This window comes from Vombatus ursinus, unplaced genomic scaffold (assembly GCF_900497805.2).
Source record: "Vombatus ursinus unplaced genomic scaffold, bare-nosed wombat genome assembly UNPS02014817.1, whole genome shotgun sequence".
Lineage (NCBI taxonomy): Eukaryota > Metazoa > Chordata > Mammalia > Diprotodontia > Vombatidae > Vombatus > Vombatus ursinus.
In genome coordinates this window covers 211,420-230,355 of record NW_020954595.1, presented here as the reverse complement: position 1 = coordinate 230,355, position 18,936 = coordinate 211,420, and the positions used below count along the sequence as shown (strand labels likewise).

At 50.5% G+C, this 18,936-nt stretch overlaps 1 protein-coding gene across 2 annotated transcripts in view; it reads left to right on the top strand.

The window, feature by feature from the left end:
• SCN5A (sodium voltage-gated channel alpha subunit 5) overlaps positions 1 to 18,936 on the top strand; it is a 144,107-nt gene that overhangs the window by 74,631 nt on the left and 50,540 nt on the right. For both annotated transcript variants that reach the window (XM_027835826.1, XM_027835825.1), the window contains exons 14-15: positions 1,235 to 1,408; positions 1,633 to 1,989. In XM_027835826.1, the coding sequence (XP_027691627.1) occupies positions 1,235 to 1,408; positions 1,633 to 1,989 (531 nt within the window). The remainder of the gene's footprint in view (positions 1 to 1,234; positions 1,409 to 1,632; positions 1,990 to 18,936) is intronic.

Sequence of the window (18,936 nt, the reverse complement as noted above, 5' to 3'; positions counted from 1 at the left end):
CTCCTCATCTGTAAAATGGGGACATTGGATGAGATAATCTTGTGGTGCAGAGCAGGGAGTAGATGACAGGATTTGGTATCAATGGACACATTCAAGTCCTCCCCCTCCCACTTAGTGTGACCTTGGACAAATCACAACTTCTCCCGCCCAAATTGGGGGGGGTGTCGCCCTTTCAGCTCAAGATTGATTGTCCTCTGACAGCTGAAGTCTCTTCCACTAAATCATGGCTTAAAATCTACAATCTAGCCCAGACCCTTCATTTTAAAGACGAGGAAAGTGAGGCCAAGTGAGGTACAGGTTCTGAGAATCATTAGATTTCTACAGCCACCTTGGGCAGTATCATCACCACCAGCATCACAGAAGAGGAAGCAGCACTGGGCAGTGGGGCCTCTGCCACCCAGAGGCGGAGTACTCGGACTCCATGCCTGGAACGTTCTCCCTCCTTTTCTCTGCCCTTTAGGGCACCGGTCAAGGAAGAAAGGACCTCTCTGATCCCCCTGCCATTCCCCACCACCACCATTAAATTACTTCATATAGACACCAAACCTATTATTTTATTAGCTTAGGGAATAGTAATAATAATAACTAGCATTTGTATGGTGCTTTTAAGGTTTGCCATTTGCTCCTCACAGAAACTCTGGGAGGTAGGGGATGTTATCATCTCCATTTTACAGATGAGGAAACTGAGGCAGGCAGGGGTTAAGTGACTTGCCCAGGTCCCACAGCCAGTGTCTGAGGTGGGTCATCCTGAAGCCAACTTTCTTCCACACTGCCTGCCTCTCTCACTTCACATATATCTTGAATTTACTTATCTGTGTACATATTTCCACATTGCCCCCACCCAATGGAATGTAAGCTCCGTGAGGATAGGGCCTGTCTTTGTCTGCTCAGTGCCTAGCACAGTGCCTGGCACATAGCAGGCCCCTAATAGGTGGTTGTTGAGTTGAATTGGATTGACAGGAGCAGCTGGGGATTGTCTCCGACTTCTTTCTGCATAGTCTGGGCAAGGCCCCACTTCTCTGTCTGGGCCCTGGTGGCCTCCTTTTTGCCAAGGGCCTCCCCATCTCACCTCTCCTGTTCTCCACCCCCAGGGCTGCTGGGAGGACCAGACAACGTGAGGGAGCGGAGAGAGGGTGGCAGATGGCCTTTGGGCAGTGGGCAGTGCAGCTCAGCGGCCAGGGCACTCCCTACCCTCTCTGGGGCCCTGGAAGTCACACTGCCCCTCCGTCCACAGGTGTTCACCGGCATCTTCACGGCAGAAATGACCTTCAAGATCATTGCCCTGGACCCCTACTACTACTTCCAGCAGGGCTGGAACATCTTTGACAGCATCATCGTCATCCTGAGCCTCATGGAGCTGGGCCTGTCCCGCATGGGGAACCTGTCGGTGCTGCGCTCCTTCCGACTGGTAAGGCCCCTCCTCCCTTAGGTTTCCCTGCCCTCCATGGAGCCCTCAAAACTAGGTTCAGCATCAAGACCCAGGTTCAAATCCCAGCTGTGCCTCTCGCTACCTGCAGGAGTCAGGGTAGAACACCTCCCCCTCTGCCTCAGTTTCCTCCTCTGTAAAGTGAAGGGGCTGGACCAGATGGTTCCAGATCCCAAATCCTCATCTTGTCCCCCTTCTATTCCCAGCTGAGAGTCTTCAAACTGGCTAAGTCCTGGCCCACCCTGAACACCCTCATCAAGATCATCGGCAACTCAGTGGGGGCGCTGGGCAACCTGACCCTGGTGCTGGCCATCATCGTCTTCATCTTCGCTGTGGTGGGCATGCAGCTGTTCGGGAAGAACTACTCAGAGGAGAGGCATCGCATCAGCAGCTCGGGCCTGCTGCCCCGCTGGCACATGATGGACTTCTTCCACGCCTTCCTCATCATCTTCCGCATTCTCTGCGGGGAGTGGATAGAGACCATGTGGGACTGCATGGAGGTGTCCGGCCAGTCCCTGTGCCTCCTCGTCTTCCTCCTCGTGATGGTCATCGGCAACCTGGTGGTGAGTGCGTCGCCGGCTGCTCAGCCCTCCCGTCGACAGATGCCGAGTGGTGGGTGCCGTGGGGGGTACCAAGGAGAAAAAGAAAGATCCCCCACCCCAAAAGAGAAGCTCGTCTGGCAGGGGGATTCCAGACAGGGAGGGGCTCACGTGCCGCATGTGATGTGAAAGTGCATGGAGACAAGCTGTGGAGGTGGGGAATGAAACTCCATCGCAACAAAATTGTTAGAATGTAGAGGGGGGATTGTTTCGTTCTTAGCATTTGTATCAACAGCATCCAGCATAGTGTCTGACTCACAGGCAAAAGGCCCGATTGCCTGGTGGCTAGAGCAGTGGGCCTGGAGACCTGGGTTCAAACTCGCTTCTGATTTTAGCAGTGTCACTGTGGGTGAGTCCCACTGTTTCCTCGGGCCTCAGGTGCCTCATCTGTAGGGTGGCGGCGTTGGAACTAGCCAACCTCTGAGGCCGCTGCTAACTGTAGAACTGTGCACCTGTGGCGCTGTGACCCTTCCCAGGCTGGGGTGTGTGTGTGTGTGTGTGTGTGTGCGCGCGCACGTGTGTGTGTGTGTGCACACGCACACGTGTATGTGCATGTGTTGCGCGCGCACGCTCGTGCATGCATGCATTGTGCGTGTATGCATGTGTGCGTGTGTGCACATGCGTGTGCATGCATGCGTTGTGTGTATGCATGTGTGCATGCTCGCGCATGCGTGTGTGTGTGTGTGTGTGTGTGTGTGTGTGTGTGTGTGTGTGTGTGTGTGTCTTGGAGGGGAGGAGAGGCTGTGTCTGCCTCAGTGCACTCAGGGATGAGCTGCCTTGCTCCAGACAGAAAGCAGCTTTCATTTACCTGTCGGCTGCTCGCCCACGGGAGCTCTCTGTCTGACAGCCGCTGGGAGCAGATGCTGCCGAGATAGAAGGCTTCTCCTCCACGCACAACCAGAGTGGGGTCACACTGGTGGCCCCTGCTCCGGCTTTTATCTCCCGTATCTGGAGAGCGTTTGGTGCCTTCCCACGGGCTGTCGGCATTCACTCTTGTAATCCTCACATCTGGGTGAGGCTTTCCTTTTCCAGACCACTTTCCCAGACACGATTTTGTCTGATTCTGATGCCAGCCCGGCAAGGGGCACAGAGTGCATGTTGTTTTCACCGGGGTAACAGGTGAAGAAACTGAGCCTCAGACAGGGCAAGGGACTTGTCCAAAGGCATACAAAGAAGAGAGCAGAAGCCAAGACTTCTGCCTCCCAGGCCAGCATCATTTCCCCCAGATTTCATTCCCTCAGTAGGCCGTATCCTATGGACCTGAGGCATTCTCTGCAGTATCTCTGTGAGGGGGAAGGGGCTGAGTTTGGCGACTACCTGAAATTTCCTTTGAATGAGTTGGTGTGTACGCGACCCAGAATCAATGGAGCTGGGCAGTGAGATGGTTAGTGAAGATCAGCATTGTGCCCACCCTCCCTGTCCATCCCGGTTAGTATGCCCATGATCCCGTTGGAGCTGTCGCTCGTTGTCAGGCGATGAGCTCAGGATTTAGGGGAGAGAAGCTCAGCCTCAGCTTCTAAAGCAGAAACACTGTGTCTAAATGAGAATTCAGCAGCCGGCTGGAACTGGGGAGAGAGCCCAGCCCTGCCCCTGACTCTAACTGACTTTGAACAAGGCCTTTGTCCCCTCCTGTGCTATTTTCACCTCTTTAAAATGAGGGAGCCAAGGAAAAGAGATGAGGAAACGAACTTCCCTCCTTTCTTTGGAGAACTGGGGACCTGGGGCGAACACATACACTGTCACACATGGTCACTGTGTCCATTGATGACGCATAATTGTTTTCTTCATTACAAAGGAGGCTCATTGGCGGGGAGTAAGCTATATCCAGAAATGACTGATGCAAACAGAAGACATCGACAGCAATGTGGTTTTTTAAATAAGGGAGTGGGTGGGATTGAATGTCCTTCAACCCCTTCCTGCTCCGGTATTCGGTGAATGATTTTATGAATGGAGGGCCCGTACCTTGTGCTAACAGGATCCTAGATCTCCCAGTCCTGAGAACAAAAGGCAACAATTATCTGTCTGCATGGAGGCCGTGGGAGGATCTCAGGCATTGCCGGGGAGTGTGGGGGCTGCTGGCAGAGCGGAGGTTTTGTATAGAACCTTCCACAGCGGCATCTCCAGCGTGCTACAGACACCATCTCCACAGCCATCCTGGGAGCAGGGAAGGGATGGCTTATGGGAGAGAGAATCAGAACTCCCTTAAACTGGAGGAGAGGTAGTGTGGAGCAGTAGATAGAGCATTGGGCTTAAAGTTGGGGAGGCTAGGGTTCAAATCTCACCTCAGACGCTTAGGTGTGTGACCCAGGGCAAGTCAGCTAACCTCAGTCTGCCTCAGTTTCCTTTTCTGCCGTGATGGGAAAGGTGCCCTAGACCAGGTGGGTCTTGAGCCAGGCACTGCAGAATGGGTAACATTTGTGTTTGGAGAGGCAGGAAGAAGGCAATCCCAGGTAGCGGAAAAAGTCTATATCTGAGGCCCTGAATGGGGGATTCTCATGAGAAAATCAAGCTGGCCCAGAAAACTTAGAACCACATCTTTAGCACCCAGACCTTGCGTCAACACTCTTTGAAAGGGGCCTCTAGCAATGCCCAAAAGAATGAGGATGAAACATTAGGGAAGTTGGGAGTTATTCTGTTTGCTTGGGTGAAGCCTTGGCCAAATTAGAATCTCAGACAAATGGTCCTTCTGCCTCTGCATGGAGCTTTCTGGTGATGGAGGACTTAGCACCTCCTGAGCAGCCCTGCCCCACTTCTAGGCAGCCCAAATCATCAAGGTGTCTGGCCTCATGTAGTTTTTGTTTTTGTTTTTATTTTTTAGGCAAGTGGGGTTAAGTGACTTGCCCAGGGTCACCCAGCTAGTAAGTGTCAAGTGTTTGGTCTGAGGCCAGATTTGAACTCAGGTCCTCCTGACTTCAGGGCTGGGGCTCTATCCACTGCACCACCTAGCTGCCCCTCTGACCTCATATTGAGCTGAAATCTGCCCCTCCCTGCCCCTTGTGCATGGTTCTTTCCTCTGGGGTCAAACAGAATTGGTCCCATCTGTCTCCCCCATCCCAGCCCTGCAGGGACCTGGAGGCAGCACTCATGCCCTTCCCCAGCCACCCCGACCTTCTCTTTTCTGAGCTGAACACTGCTCTAATCTGGTTTCTATAAGCGCCAGTTTTCATCCTCCAGTCCTGGTCCCAGGCATCAATGTGCTCCCCAAAATGTAGCTCCCCAAAGGGCACACGGTCCTGGCGTGCTCCAAGTCCAGCAGGGCAATCCCCTGCCTTCTTCTGGACACTGGCTTCTGCTGAGGCAGCCAGCAAGAGGACACCAAGTCACTCTGTTGACTCATCTTGCTTCTCCAAGACCACGTTCTTGGAGCTCTCCCTGCATGCTTAGAATCAGGATCTTGGAGCCAGCCAAGATGCTAGAGACCTTCATTTTGCAGTTCATGTGAAAGTCCACGTCCATCCCATCCCGTACTAGAGCAGGTGATTATTTTTTTTAATTCGAAGGAGGTCTTGCTCATTGTCTCTGTACTGTTGTCTTATTGGATGAGGCCCATTGTTCTAGCTGGCCCATCTGGGATATTTTGTATCCTACTGCGCCATCCCATATAGTAAGCTGCAAACTTGACCAGCATGCCTTCATTAAAGTCACGGATAGCAATGTGAACAGAGCTAAGGCTAGAAGCTGAGGTCTCTCCGTTAGAGACCTCCTTTCAGGTTAACACAAATCCACCTGTAACTCCTCTTTGAGATTTCCATTCCATCCAGGGCCACCTGATTATCCATCTCGTCCTCTTGTACCCAAGAATAGAGGCTGACTCTTCGTGAGATGCCTTGCTGGAATCTAAAGATGCTTTATCTATGGCATCCCCTGACCACCTAGTCCAGGCTGAAGGTCAACTTTGAGTGGACATTCCTGGAGGCAGGAGTCAACCCCTGAGAGCACAAGGAAGTGGGCAGAGCTAGAAGTCGGGCCAGGACAGGACCAGGATAGAAAATATTAATTAGATCCAGCAGATGTCAATCTTTCAAGCCTTAAAATGGACTGAAATGCCTAGGACCAATAAGTCAACTGGCATTTATTAAGCACCTACTAGGCTGAGTGCTGAGTACCGGGGATAGGAAGGGAGAAAAAACAGTTCCTGCCGTCAAAAAGCTTAATGAGGAGACAGCATCCTGCCCCAGAAAACTCTTCATCCTGGAAGGTCACTTCCACCCTGGGCTTCACACCTCAAAAGTATCCTCAGCTCCTGAGGCCCCACCTCTGACCGGAGACAGCATGTGAACTACCATGCACATACAAGATGCGCATGGGGATGGAAGACAGTCTGCAGGCAGCTCCTGAGCAAGGCCTGGAAGGAAGGAGATGAGCAGGCAGAGGAGAGATAAGAAATGCCCCCCATCCCGGACAGACCTAAGCTTCAGTTCCCCAGGAGCCGGTGGTTTTCCCTTTGGTCTCCTCAGCACATCCTTAGCATGTGCTTGATAAAAGGTCATCGTTGGTTGGATCCAAGAGGTCGGCTCTTAGTCACAGAGCCCTCTGGGGTGTGGTCTTGCTATGGACCCAAGGACAGCCCAACCAGGCATTCTCCACTGGTCTCCTGCCCCAAAGATCCTCCTCCTCCCCTCCTCCTCCTCCTCCTTATCTTCCTCCTTGTCCCTCCCTCCTCCTCCTCCTTCTCTCCATCCTCTCCCTTCACTTCTCCCCTCTCCTCTTCTTCCTCCTTCTCCTCCCCCTCCCCCTCATCTTCCTCTTCATCATCATTCATTAGAATTCACTTAGCACAGTGCCCGGCACATGGTAGGCACCCAGTAAATGTTGCTAGATTGATGGATGGATGTGAGGGGCTTAAGGGCAGATGTTTCATTCCTTTGCACTGGCCTTCCTCTAGCCTGACATCAGCAGTGATAACAGCTGCATTTGTAGAATGCTGGCTATGAACCATCTCACCAGACAAGTTGAATGGAAGCTCCAGGTGGCAGGGACTCTTCTCGCTTCTCTTTTGGCATCCCCAGCACCAAAGACGGCGCCCACCACAAGTGAGTGTTGAGCTGAACTGAACAACCCTATGAAGCAGCTGCTATGGTCATGCCCCTTTTACAGATAAGCAGTTAAGTGACTTGCCCAGGGTCACACAGCTAATGAGTGTCTGGGTCAAGACTTGAACCCAGGTCTTCCTGCCTTTAGGTCTATTGATCTAGCCAATAGGCAGCACTGCCTTGAGCCAGAAATCACTTTAAGATTTGCCAAATGGTTTGCATGAATTTCCTCCCATGTGACCTGTTCCAGGACTTCACATATGACCTGAAGTGGGACATCCTCCACTGTGACCTCCCCTGCAGTGTAAGAAGGTCACAGTCGCCCCCTCAATTTAGCTTTTGCCCCAATCACCTCCCCACCCCTGCCCTTGTAACTGGTCACTATCAGTCAGTAAACTGAGGCACAGGCCTCGAGTATGGGAGAGCCAGGCTTCACCCTGTAGGCTTTTCCCAGCTTCCTGGAGCCCCAGACCCCAAAGAGACCATAGAGATCACCCCGTAGCATCCCCCTCGAGTACAGCTAGAGAAGGAAAGAGACTTGTTCAAAGTCACACAGTGAGAGGGGCAAGGTGAAGAGCCCAGGTAGCCTGGCTCCCAGTCCAGGCCTCTGTCTAGACTATTCCAACAGTTCCTGTTGCTTTCTAGGCCTGGAAGGGAACGTAGGGCCCCAAGTCCTTCCTGAGGGTGCTGATGAGGGTCCTGAATGGGTGACCCCCTCCCTGGAGGCCAGGAAGTGAGGGGGAAGGACCTCCCTCCCCCTCTCCCCCCAGCCCCAGAATAAATCCTTGCTGAGGGTTCTGAGTGACCTCTACCCAGAGGCCAGGCTGAGAGGCACTTTTCTGGGCAGCTGAGATGAGCTGCCAAGCCCCCTCCCAACGCTGCCTGGTCCAGCCTACGCAGAGCCGGCCTCCGCCTCCTCCTTGATTCAGGCTGGAGCTGCCTGTAGCTGAGTGGGCGGAAGTCAACCACTCACTGGGATTGCCATTTAAATGGGAAGTGATTATGGTTTGGGGGCTGAAAAACATCAACGATTTATCAGGAGAACTCGGAAACAGGAGGAAAAGTCTCCCTGGGCCTAAGGCAGAGAGATGCAGAGTACACTGCAGCCCAGCCCCAGAGGGCAAGAGCTGGGAGGCCAGGGGAAGGGGGCCCGTTGTGTGGAAGAGAGAGAGCCATTCAGGGGAAAGAGAGCCAGGCTTAGAATCCAGAGACCTGGCTGTCGAGCTCACCTCTGGCACTAGCTGTGTGACTCTGGGTAGATCTCTGAACCTCAGTTTCCTCATTCGTAAAATGGGGATAATGATGCCTATGTATCTTACCTTCCAGGGTAGGGAGGGCATGAATTTAATGACTTCTGAGGTCTCTTTCAGCTCTCAATCTATGACGCTTTGGCGTCTGATCTAACCCTTATACACACGTCCAGGCTACACTTGGAAGTGTCCAATGAGGAGAACTTCCTACCTCCCAGGCAGCCCACTCCTCTTTGGGTCAGCTCTAATAATTAGGAAATTTGTCCTGCTGTCCATCCACCATCTGCTTCTCTGTCCTTCCACCACAGTTCCTTGTTCCATCCTCTGGGACCAAGCAGGTCCAGCCAAACACCTCTGCCCCAGGGAAGCCCCGTCAGGGCTTTAAAACAGGAAGCCTGCGCCCCCTAAGCCTTCTCCAGGTTACATTTCCCCATCTTCTCCACTCAATGTCTGCTTTCTGGTCCCCTCTCCACCCTGGTCACCTTTCTCTGGATGCTCTCCAGGATGTCAACCCAGAACCCAACATAATCCTCCTGTTGGGTCTGGTACAGCAGGACTAGAGCCCCACCTCCTTCAGGGCACTCTTCCTCTCTCTCTCTCTCTCTCTCTCTCTCTGGTTAGGCAGTGGGATTGAGTGACTTGCCCAGGGTCACACAGCTAGTAAGTGTTATGTGTCTGAGGCCGAATTTGAACTCAGGTCCTCCTGAATCCAGGACTGGTGCTCTATCCACTGCACCATTTAGCTGCCCGCACTCTTCTTCTCTTAATGGGGACTGAGATTAACCTAGCTTTTTGGCTGCCTGACTCATTAACCTTGACTCATCCACCAAGGCCCCCAGATCTTTTTCCCATGAGCATCACCTTCCCATCCCATATTTTTGCAGCTGATTGTTTAAATCCAGGGGTAAATCATTACAATTATCCCTATTAAATTTTCTCTTATCAGACATGTCTTCATAGACATGAATTAACTATTACCCCTCCTTATCCTCTCAGGGGAAGTAGGGATGCGCCACAGTGGGAGCTAGCCCACCTACATCGGGACAATTGTTCCAGCTTGCTGAGATCTTTGGAAAATCTATTTCCTTAATAGGGAGTATTCTCTTTCCCAGGGCAGAGGTGATACAGTAGCTAGAGGGCCAGGACTGGAGTCAGAAAGACTCATCTTCTTAAATTCAAATCTAACCTTAGACACTTACTAGCTGTGTGACCCTGGGCAAGTCACTTCACCCTGTTTGCCTCAGTTTCCTCATCTATAAAATGAGCTGGAGAAAGACATGGTGAACTACTCCAGTATCTTTGCCAAGAAAACCCCAAATGGGGTCACAAAGAGTCAGATATGACTGATCAACAACATTATCTTTCCCTCTAATTTATGTCATTTCCAAATGTGCTAGGCATGACATCTGTTCCCTTATCCAAGTCTTTGACAGTTATTGGAATGGGGTAACAGTAGTGGGAGTGCAGAGGGCCAAAAGCCGGGCCAAGGACAGAGACATGTGGTCCTCCTCTGTCGATATTTCTCCAGCTTCATCATTCCTCCCTCAATCACCAATCTTGGGTTTTGATCCAGTTCTGATCTCACCCAACTGTACATATCACCATGTTGTCCACAAGGAGGCTTTCACAGTCAGTCAATAAACATTCATTAAGTACCTACTATGTGTCAGGCATTGTGTTAAGGACTTACCAAATGTCTTGCTGAAATCCATCCAATTTGTGAATACTGCTTTTGTTCAGGAAAAAAAATGGGAATTGGTCAGAAACATAATGGAAAGCCTCCTGGGTGGGGGGAGGATGTAAGAGGTTTGGGCCGTTGAATCAATGAATCGATAAACGAATGCATGAATGAGTGAATGTAGTATACTAACAACAACGACAATTATCATCTTCATCATTATTATTGGTGATATTTACATAGTGCTTTGAAGGTTTGCAGAGTGCTCTACTAGGGATGGAGCTGGTGAGGGGAACCAGAGGGTGAGCTTCTTGAGGGCAGGTGATCGTGGTTTTGCCTTTCTTTATATGTGGGTCATCCCACGGGGGAAGCTGCATGAGAAGAGGGGCTGGATGTGGAGCCGCCAGCCCTGGGTTCAAAGCCAGGCCCTGCTGGTGCCTGACAAGTGCGTGGGTGGCTTTGGGGGCTCCTCGGTGGCTTGGCTTCCTGTCTGGAAAACGGAGTGGGGTGCCGACAAGAATTAGCTCAACCCTTTGGTTCAACCTTTCTCTCTGCCCGAGCTTTCTGCCACCTCTTCGTACCCAGGGCCTCTCGCTGGGTGAAACAGGAAGCCCCTTCCTTCGGGAGCTGACAGGCTGGGGAGGAGGAGACAGGGCCCTTGCCCTAATGTCTCATTAGGGAGAACCAGCTCCCACCGAGGACACAGTTAGAGGAACGTCCCACTGCGAGGTTCAGCCTTGCTGTGAGTGCCCTGCCTCGATGGGGCTCCCGGGCAGGGCCTTCTGCCTTCTGAGCTGAAGGCATGTCCATCACCCCTGGCTGTCTCTGCCCTGGAGGAGTGGGAGGGAGCGAGCACACGTGAACAGGCAAGGAAATCCGAGACAATTCCAGGAAAAAGACATCACTAACACCTGGGAGGGATCAGGAAAGATAATAGCACCAGCTAGCTGGATAAACAGATGGGGGGGAGGGGAGGGGAGAGAGGAGAGAGGCAGAGACAGAGACAGAGAGAGACAAGAAAATGCATGAAGGGTTTGGTATATGCCAGGCACAGTGCTACGACCATATAAGCCAGTAAGACAGTCCCTGCCTCAGGGAGCATAGAGTCTCATGGAAGAAGACAGCACACAGAGAGGACTGGGGCGGGGGCGGGGGCGGTGCCTCATGTAGCTGGTGGCACCTGAGCTGTGCCTGGAGGAAGTGAAGGATGGGGCTCAGCCAGTGCTGGCTCAGACCAGTCTGGTGTGGCTGGCTGGGCCCCAAAGGGTCAGGACAGAGATCAGAGGAACCCCAGCCTCAGATGAACAACAGGAGGTACCCACAGGGTGGAAAGATGCAGGGGAGTCTGCTGTTGGGCTACAGGCAGAGGGAGGGGCAGCCTGGTGAGCAGTTATTAGCAGGGGAAATTTGACAGATGGACAGTAGGCTTAGGGGGGCCCAGGAGGAGATAGCAGGAACCCCATCGAGGGTACAGAGAAAACAGAAGTGGGACTCCAGTCTCTAGCAGGATTGAGGGGCCAAGGCAGGATCCCACAACTACAGGTGCCAGGGCATCAGAAAGGGTGCCAAGGCTGAGATGAAGAAATTAGGACCAAAGGATAGATCTAAGGGATGGCAGCAAGCTGGTGGGCTTGGTGGTAAGAGACGCACTTGGGCCAGCATGTCATCTCTCTGCTTGGGGACAGGGTTGTTCTGGGCTGGGCCGAGCCCCTAAGTAGAGGTCCAAAGGCCCCAGAGTGAGGATTAGAGGGGTAGAGACAGCAAGGACAGAGGGTCTCCTGGGGAGGGATCTGGATCTGGGTCCCGATCTGACTTCCTGGCTAGGTGACCCTGGGCACCTGGAGACCCCTCTGAGCCTCAAGATCCTCCTCACGGGGGCTGTGAGGCTTCCACGACATACTGTACATAAAGCATCAGCTGCTATGATTTGGGAAGCCAGACTGCATCTTGGAATTTTAAGTTTTCAACTTCAATAATAACAGCGTGCTTTTATGTGCTTTGAGGTTTATGAATGGCCTTTTCATAGCTTTTCTCAGTTCTCACAACAGAAGATACGCTCCCGTAAGGGCAGGCAATGTTTTTAATCTTCCTTTGTATCTCTAGTGCTTAGCACAGTGCCTGGCGCATAGTAAGCACTTAATAAATGCCTAATTGATCAATTGATTGAGATGTGGAAACTGAGGCTCAGAAAATGATGTGACTTGCAGTCCAGGCTTGACAACTAAGGCCCCCTTGGACACCCCAGTTACCTCGGGAGTCTCAGGTCATTGCTGCTCATTCTCCTGCTCCCATGTTCCCCCCGGCGAGTACCAAGAGGCCTCATCTCTTTACAGGCTGCCTGGCTTGGTTATTTCGGCAGGACTTACATGTCAATTAAGGAACTATCAGACCGCACGCTGGGGGCTTCCTTTGAAAGTGTGAGGAAGCAGTCACAGCTACATTGAGGGGCCCAACTGCCAGGAAGATCCCCAAAGCCTCTGTTCCCTCTTAGCCATAGGTGGCCAGACTGATGGGAGGGAGATCAGAGGCAGAATGGAGGCGAGGCTGGCCCTGAGGACCCTGGTCGCACTCAGCCCATTTTTCACATCTCCTAGTACTGGAGAGTCAGCTCCTCACGCACAGCGCCAGCCCGGGGAGGGGGGGGGCCTGAATGACAGTGGAAGCATTCCCTTATTGGGAATCCCCCAGAGGGAGTCCCAGGGCACCTCCAAACAAGCCACGCATTGATAAAAAACAGTGGTGGGGCAGGAAAGGGGAGATCCTCCTGGTTTTACCTTCAAGTGAGGACAGATCTGTCACCTTGGCTTCCCCTTAGACTGCCTGCCCAGAGGGATGGCAGCCTAGCTGGAGTGCATAGAGGGCTGGATATAGAACTGGGAGGAACTGGGTTTGAATCCTGCTTCTGACCCTTATTAGCTGTGTGACTTTGGATAAGTTATCCAACCTATCTGGGTCTCAGGCTTCCAAATCAGTACATAGCCCAGTGCCTGGCACATTGGAAGGGCTTAATCAATGTTTGTTGACAATTGGTTGATCTGCAAAATGTGGCTAAATGATACCAATAGTAGATAGATAAGTAGAGAGATGAAAGATGGATAGAGAGAGAAAAGGGAGAGAGAGAGATGGATAGGTAGATAGAGCACTTGCTATGTGTCATATACTGTGCTAGGGATAGGGATAAAAATACAAGCAAGAAGACAGTCCCTGCCCTCAAGGCACTTCCATTCTAATGGGAGAAGATGCCATATAAAAGAGAACTGGGAGGGTAGAGAGAGGGAAGAGGAGTACCCACTTTGGGCAAGATGGCTGGGGAGGAAGGAGGGAAGTCCAGAGAGTGAAGTGATTAGTGAGCTCGGCAACAGCTCACCATCAGAGGTCCTTACCTCAAAGACTCAAATGAGACACTGTATGTAAAACCCATAGAAATGTCACTTATTTCATATTATTTCATCTCATGTTATCCCAATTACTGAGACAATTTGGTCTTCTAATTTAAGGAAGAAAGAAAGCCTTGGGGCTGGAATCCCAGTGACAGGGATTGCTAAGCTCTGCCCTTGCCTCTCCCTGGGCTCCCACTGGACCGAGCCCTACATCAGCTGGCATCCTAAGCATCCTGGCTGATTCCAGCTTTCCCTCCTGCCCCTCCCCTCCCCTCTTCTTCACATCCCCCCGCCCTCACCCCACTCGCTGGATCTATTTCTGTCCTCCGGAGATGGGTAAGAACAGGTTCGTGAGAATGGCCAAAGATGGAGACTCAGAGCCCATCAGTTCGATTAGGAAGCAGAGAAGTTGGCTGGATTAGCCACCGGAGAAGTTATGCCGAAATGAGAGGCGAGGATAAGGTCAGGGGTTATGTCTGGAACAGCGATGAGGTCAGTTTGAGGGAATGGCTTTCATCAGGGAAAGGGCTTCATGGACCGGGCTGTGGATTTGTCAGGGGCCTCCCTCTCAGGACACTCTCCAAGGCTATTATACCTGAGATTCTGTCCTGATCTGAAAGGACCCTGGACTCTCAAAAACAGCAGGAGAGATCGTGCCATTGAACCCCTTCATTTTCCCAAGACCATAGAAGTTCATAGGATCAGAGCTTTAGGTCTGGGAGGGACCTTGAAGGTCATCAAGGCCTCATTTTGCAGAGTTAGAAGTGAAGCTGAGGCTCAGACAGATGACCCAACTTAGCATGGGTAACACAGCTGGTAGGTGTCAAAGGCAGGATTCAAACTTAGGTCCCACCTGACCTTCTGTTCCCAATTACACCACCGATGTCTCAATGAAACCACAGCTTTGACTCGACCTCATGTAGAGCTTTCCTCAAGGAAGGTCACTTCTTCCATGAGCTAGCAGGCTCATTTCCAGGAGGTCAAATGTCCAGGACATTAGAATATATACTCATTGAGGGCAGGGAATATTTCTGCTTTTGTATCCCCAACACTTAGCACAGTGCCTGGCACACAGTAGGTACCTAATGAATGCTTGTTGGCTGACTGACTGACCTTCTTCTCCCTAGAAAACGGCCACAGAATCTCCAAAGGCATAGACCTCAATGTAAATAACCTGACCAGCACTCTTCTGCAATTACAGGACCCTAAGTCCATCAGTGGAAGGGGCCTAACCACTCACTTTACAAATAAAGAAACTGAGTCTCAGAGAGGTCAGAAATCATAGAATCCCAGATTGAGAGCTAGAAGAGACTTTGGACCTCGTCTATTTCAATACCCCACTCCCATTTTACAGAGAAGGAAACTGAGGTCCAGAGAGGTTAAGTGATCCAAGGTCACACGTGTAGTAAGTGATAGAATCAGGATTTCAACTCAAGTCCCAAGACTCCATGTCCCTCATTGTTTCCACCACAACACAATTCTGACTTTGTCAGGTGGGGTGGTTGAGCTCGAGCTCTGAGATTCCTTTGAATACTCCATGATTAAGGATTATTAAAGCTGCCTCCTTCACTCATTTAAGGGGGAGTTATTGGGCACCCCTAGGTGCCCAGCTCTGTGCTAGGCACTGGGAAGAAGGATTTATCCATGCACCCACAGAGTCTGCTGTCTGTTAGAACAACAGGGTGGGAAGGAGAGCTAAACCGGGGGGTGCTGCTGACCGGGGGAAGGGGGACACTTCTAAGACACTGCATTAGCTGAGCTTCATTAAAACCAATGGGGCCATGGGGCGCTGGCCATTGGGGTGTGGTGCTGCTGCCTCACCCGGGCCTCTCTGGGCTCAAAGGATGGGAGGCTTCCCAGAGGAGGCAGGCCTGGAGGGAGGAAGAGGATGGAGATCAGAAGCTACTTCCCCTCCAGCCTCCACTGCACAGCCCCATCCATCCTCCGGGGACCAGAGAATCATCAGTTTAGAAGATCAAGGCCAAGCCCTGCCTTTCCAGATTTTACATATTACAAGCTGTCATTCTGTGTCTCTGCATCTTATCCCCTTCACAGAAAAGCTCCGAGGAAAAGTCTTCCCCATTTCTGGCTTCCTCATCTTACCTCCTACACACTTCCCAACCCCTCAAAATCTGGCTTCCAGCCCAACCACTGAATGAAAGCTCTTCTTTACAAGGTGACCCACAGTCTCTCTGCTGCTCTGTCCAGGGGCCTTGTTCCACCCCCAGCCCAGCCCCTAGTTCTCATCCTTCTTGACCTCTATGGAACTTTCCATACTGTTGACTAGCCATCCTCCCAGACGTACATTCCTCCATTGGCATCAGGGACAGTGCTCTCTCCTGATGCCCCCAGGACCCATCTGACCACTCCTAGTCTCCTTTATTGGACCAGCATCCATCTCCAACCTACTAACTGTGTGAAGGACAAGATTTTATTCTGGGCCTTTCTCTCTCTCTCTCTCTCTCTCTCTCTCTCTCTCTCTCTCTCTCTCTCACACACACACACACACACACACACTCTCTCTCTCTCTCTCTCACTCTCTCTCTCTGCCAAACAGAAGTTAAGTGACTCTCCCAGGGTCACACAGCTACTAAGTGTCTGAGGCTGAAGTTTAACTCAGATCTTCCTGACTCCAGGCCCAACACTCTATTCACTGTACGACTTAGCTGCCTAAAGGGAGGAAAGGTTTATTAGGCACTTACTGTAGATGTGCCAAGTGCTTCACTGAGTATTGAAGATGCAAAGATATGCCAAAACCCCACAACGATCCCTATCTATAAGGAGCTGCCAGAATAAGGGGAAATATATATAAATAAGTGGATGCATACAACAGACATACGACCTCTGATTCAATGGTTCTATTCAGTATTCCTCTAACTTTCCAAATCAAAGTACCCTCTTTGACCACACTTTCTCCTTGTTAGAATGGAAGTTCTTTTCTTCGTAGAAATCAAAGGGGCCTGCTCTAGTTAAGGCATTGCCTTAAACCTGGGTTCTGAGTTCGGGGTTTTTTCGCCTATAACAAGCACTGCTTAATGGGTAAAATTGGTGTTTGCCACAAAATATTAATAGTTAATCCTCAAATTCTGGCCACTTTGAAGTGCCATCCTCCCTGAGCATGCCATGGAGTGGGCACAAGCTCTCAGCTGGACTCCAGGAAATTCATCTTGTCTCTCCAGATGCCCACAGAGCTGTGCTGTAGGTGCCGTGCCTGGCCCAGCCTGTCACTGCTTTTGATCCTGGTAAAGACATGGCTATACCTGCGAGCAGACCTCCCAGGAAGCCAGCCCCCAGTAGAAAGCCAAGGTCAGACATACCTGGATAACACCAGTGTCTAGGAACCAACATAGAAATGAGTTAAGCCCCTTCAAGGAGACATGTCCACAAGGATGACAAAAATGAAGGAAACTTTGAAAATGCACTTGCAACTTTTTCATCAGTGGCAAGTCTCCTTGGTCGACTCCCCAAACTCCCCTATACTAGGAGAAGAGAAATTGTTGTGATGCCTCACTCTACATATATGCGTATACATATATACATAGGGGCTTCATTCATTATTCTAATGTGATTTCATCCCATCTCCTCCAAGAGATTGCCCTCTCCATCATCCCTACTCTATCACTTCTTTTCATTTTTGTCTGTATATTTTTCTTTTTTAATTTTCTTATATTTTCATTTTCTGTTTTGCATCCTCTCCCTCCTTTCACCCCTCCCCAACTTATTGAGAAGGCAAGAAATATGATATGCATTTTACATATGAAGTCATGCAAAACACATTTCGGAATTAGGTATGTTCAAAAAACCCCAAGGCAAATAAAGGGAGGGGGCGGGAATGTGCTTCCATCTGCATTCTGAGACCATCAGTTCTCTCTCTGGAGGTGGATAACATTTCATAGCATGAGGTCTTTGGAGTTACGGGGGATCATCGTATTGGTCAGAATGACTAAGTCTTTGGCAGTTGATCATCGTTACGATATTGCTGTTACTGTACACACTATTCTTCTGGTTCTTGCTCACTTCACTTTGCACTAGTTCCCAAGAAGGGCTAAACCAAAAGCTCCACCTTTTGGCAAGGTCTCCCTTGCCAGCAGGGGACATGTTTAAGTCTTGTATTAGCCGACCATGGTTAAAGCCAACAGATGCCATGGGGTGCCAGCCATTGGGACGTGGTATTGCTGCCTCACCCCAATTCCTGTACTTACCCACCCAGTCTTCTCTGGGGACAGTAAAAATAAGATTTGATAGCCTCTGAGGGCCCTTCCAACTCTTCCATCCATCATTTCTTATAGCACAATGGCATTCCATCACATTCATGTACAATAACTTGGTCGGCCATTCTCCAGCTGATGGGCACCCCTTAGTTTCTAGATCTTTGCCAGCTGCTATAAATATTCTTGTATGTGTGGGTTCTTTTCCTCTTTCTTTGGTATCCTTGGGGTATAGGTCTAGTAGAGGTGTTGTTGGGTTTCCTAGTTCAGTAGTTCCCAATTGTTCTCCAGAATGCTTGGACTAGTTCTCAGCTCCACCAACAGTGCCTTGGTGCCCCTATGTTCCCACATCCCCTCCTTCCAACATTTGTCATTTTCCTTTTCTGTTATCTTAGCCAGTCTGGTGGGTGTGAGGTGTTACCTCAGAGTTGTTTTAATTGGTATTTCTCTAATTATTAGTGATTTGGAGCATTTTTTCATATGACTATCATTTATTTTCAATCTCTCCTCTATTGGCTCATTCCTTACTGTCTACAAAAATGCTTCTTTCTCCTCTATCCTCAAAAATCCCTCACTTGCTCTTTTCCTCCCTACTAATTATATCTCTTCTGCCCTTTATGGTTAAACTCCTCCAAAAGGGTGTCTACACTAGGTGCCCCCACTTTCTCTCTTCTCACTCTCTTCTTAACCCCTTTCAATCTGGCTTCTGAGCTTAGCATTCCACCCAAACTGCTCTCTCCAAAGTTGCCAAGGATCTCTTGACTACCAAATCCAATGGCCTTTTCTTAATTCTCATTCTCTTTGCCCTTTCTGCAGGCTTTGACATTGTTGATCACTCTCTCCTCCTTAATACTCTCTTCTCTCTAGGTTTTTGGGAAACCACTCTCTCTCTTGGTTTTCCTCTGACCTATCTGACCGCTCCTTTGCTGGATCCTCCTCTAGGTCATGCCCTCCAACCATAGGTGTCCCTCAGCCTTCTATCCTGGGCCCTCTTCTCTTCTGTCTCTATACCACTTCATTTGGTGATCTCATCAGCTCCCATGGATTTAATTATCTCTATGCTGTTGATTCTCAAATCTACGTCTCCAGCCCTAACCTCCCTGCTGACCTCCAATCTCTCTAGCTGCCTTTCAGACATCTCAAACTGGATGTCCAATAGACATCTTAAGCTCAACATGTCCAAAACTAAACTCATTATCTTTCTACCAACTTCCCTATTACTATCAAGGGCAACACCATCCTCTCAGTCTCCCAGGCTCACAATTTAGGAGTCATCGTTGACTCCTCACTCTCTCTCACCCCTCATATCCAAGATGGTGCCAAGGTCTCTCAATTTCACCTTTGCGACATCTTTCAAATACG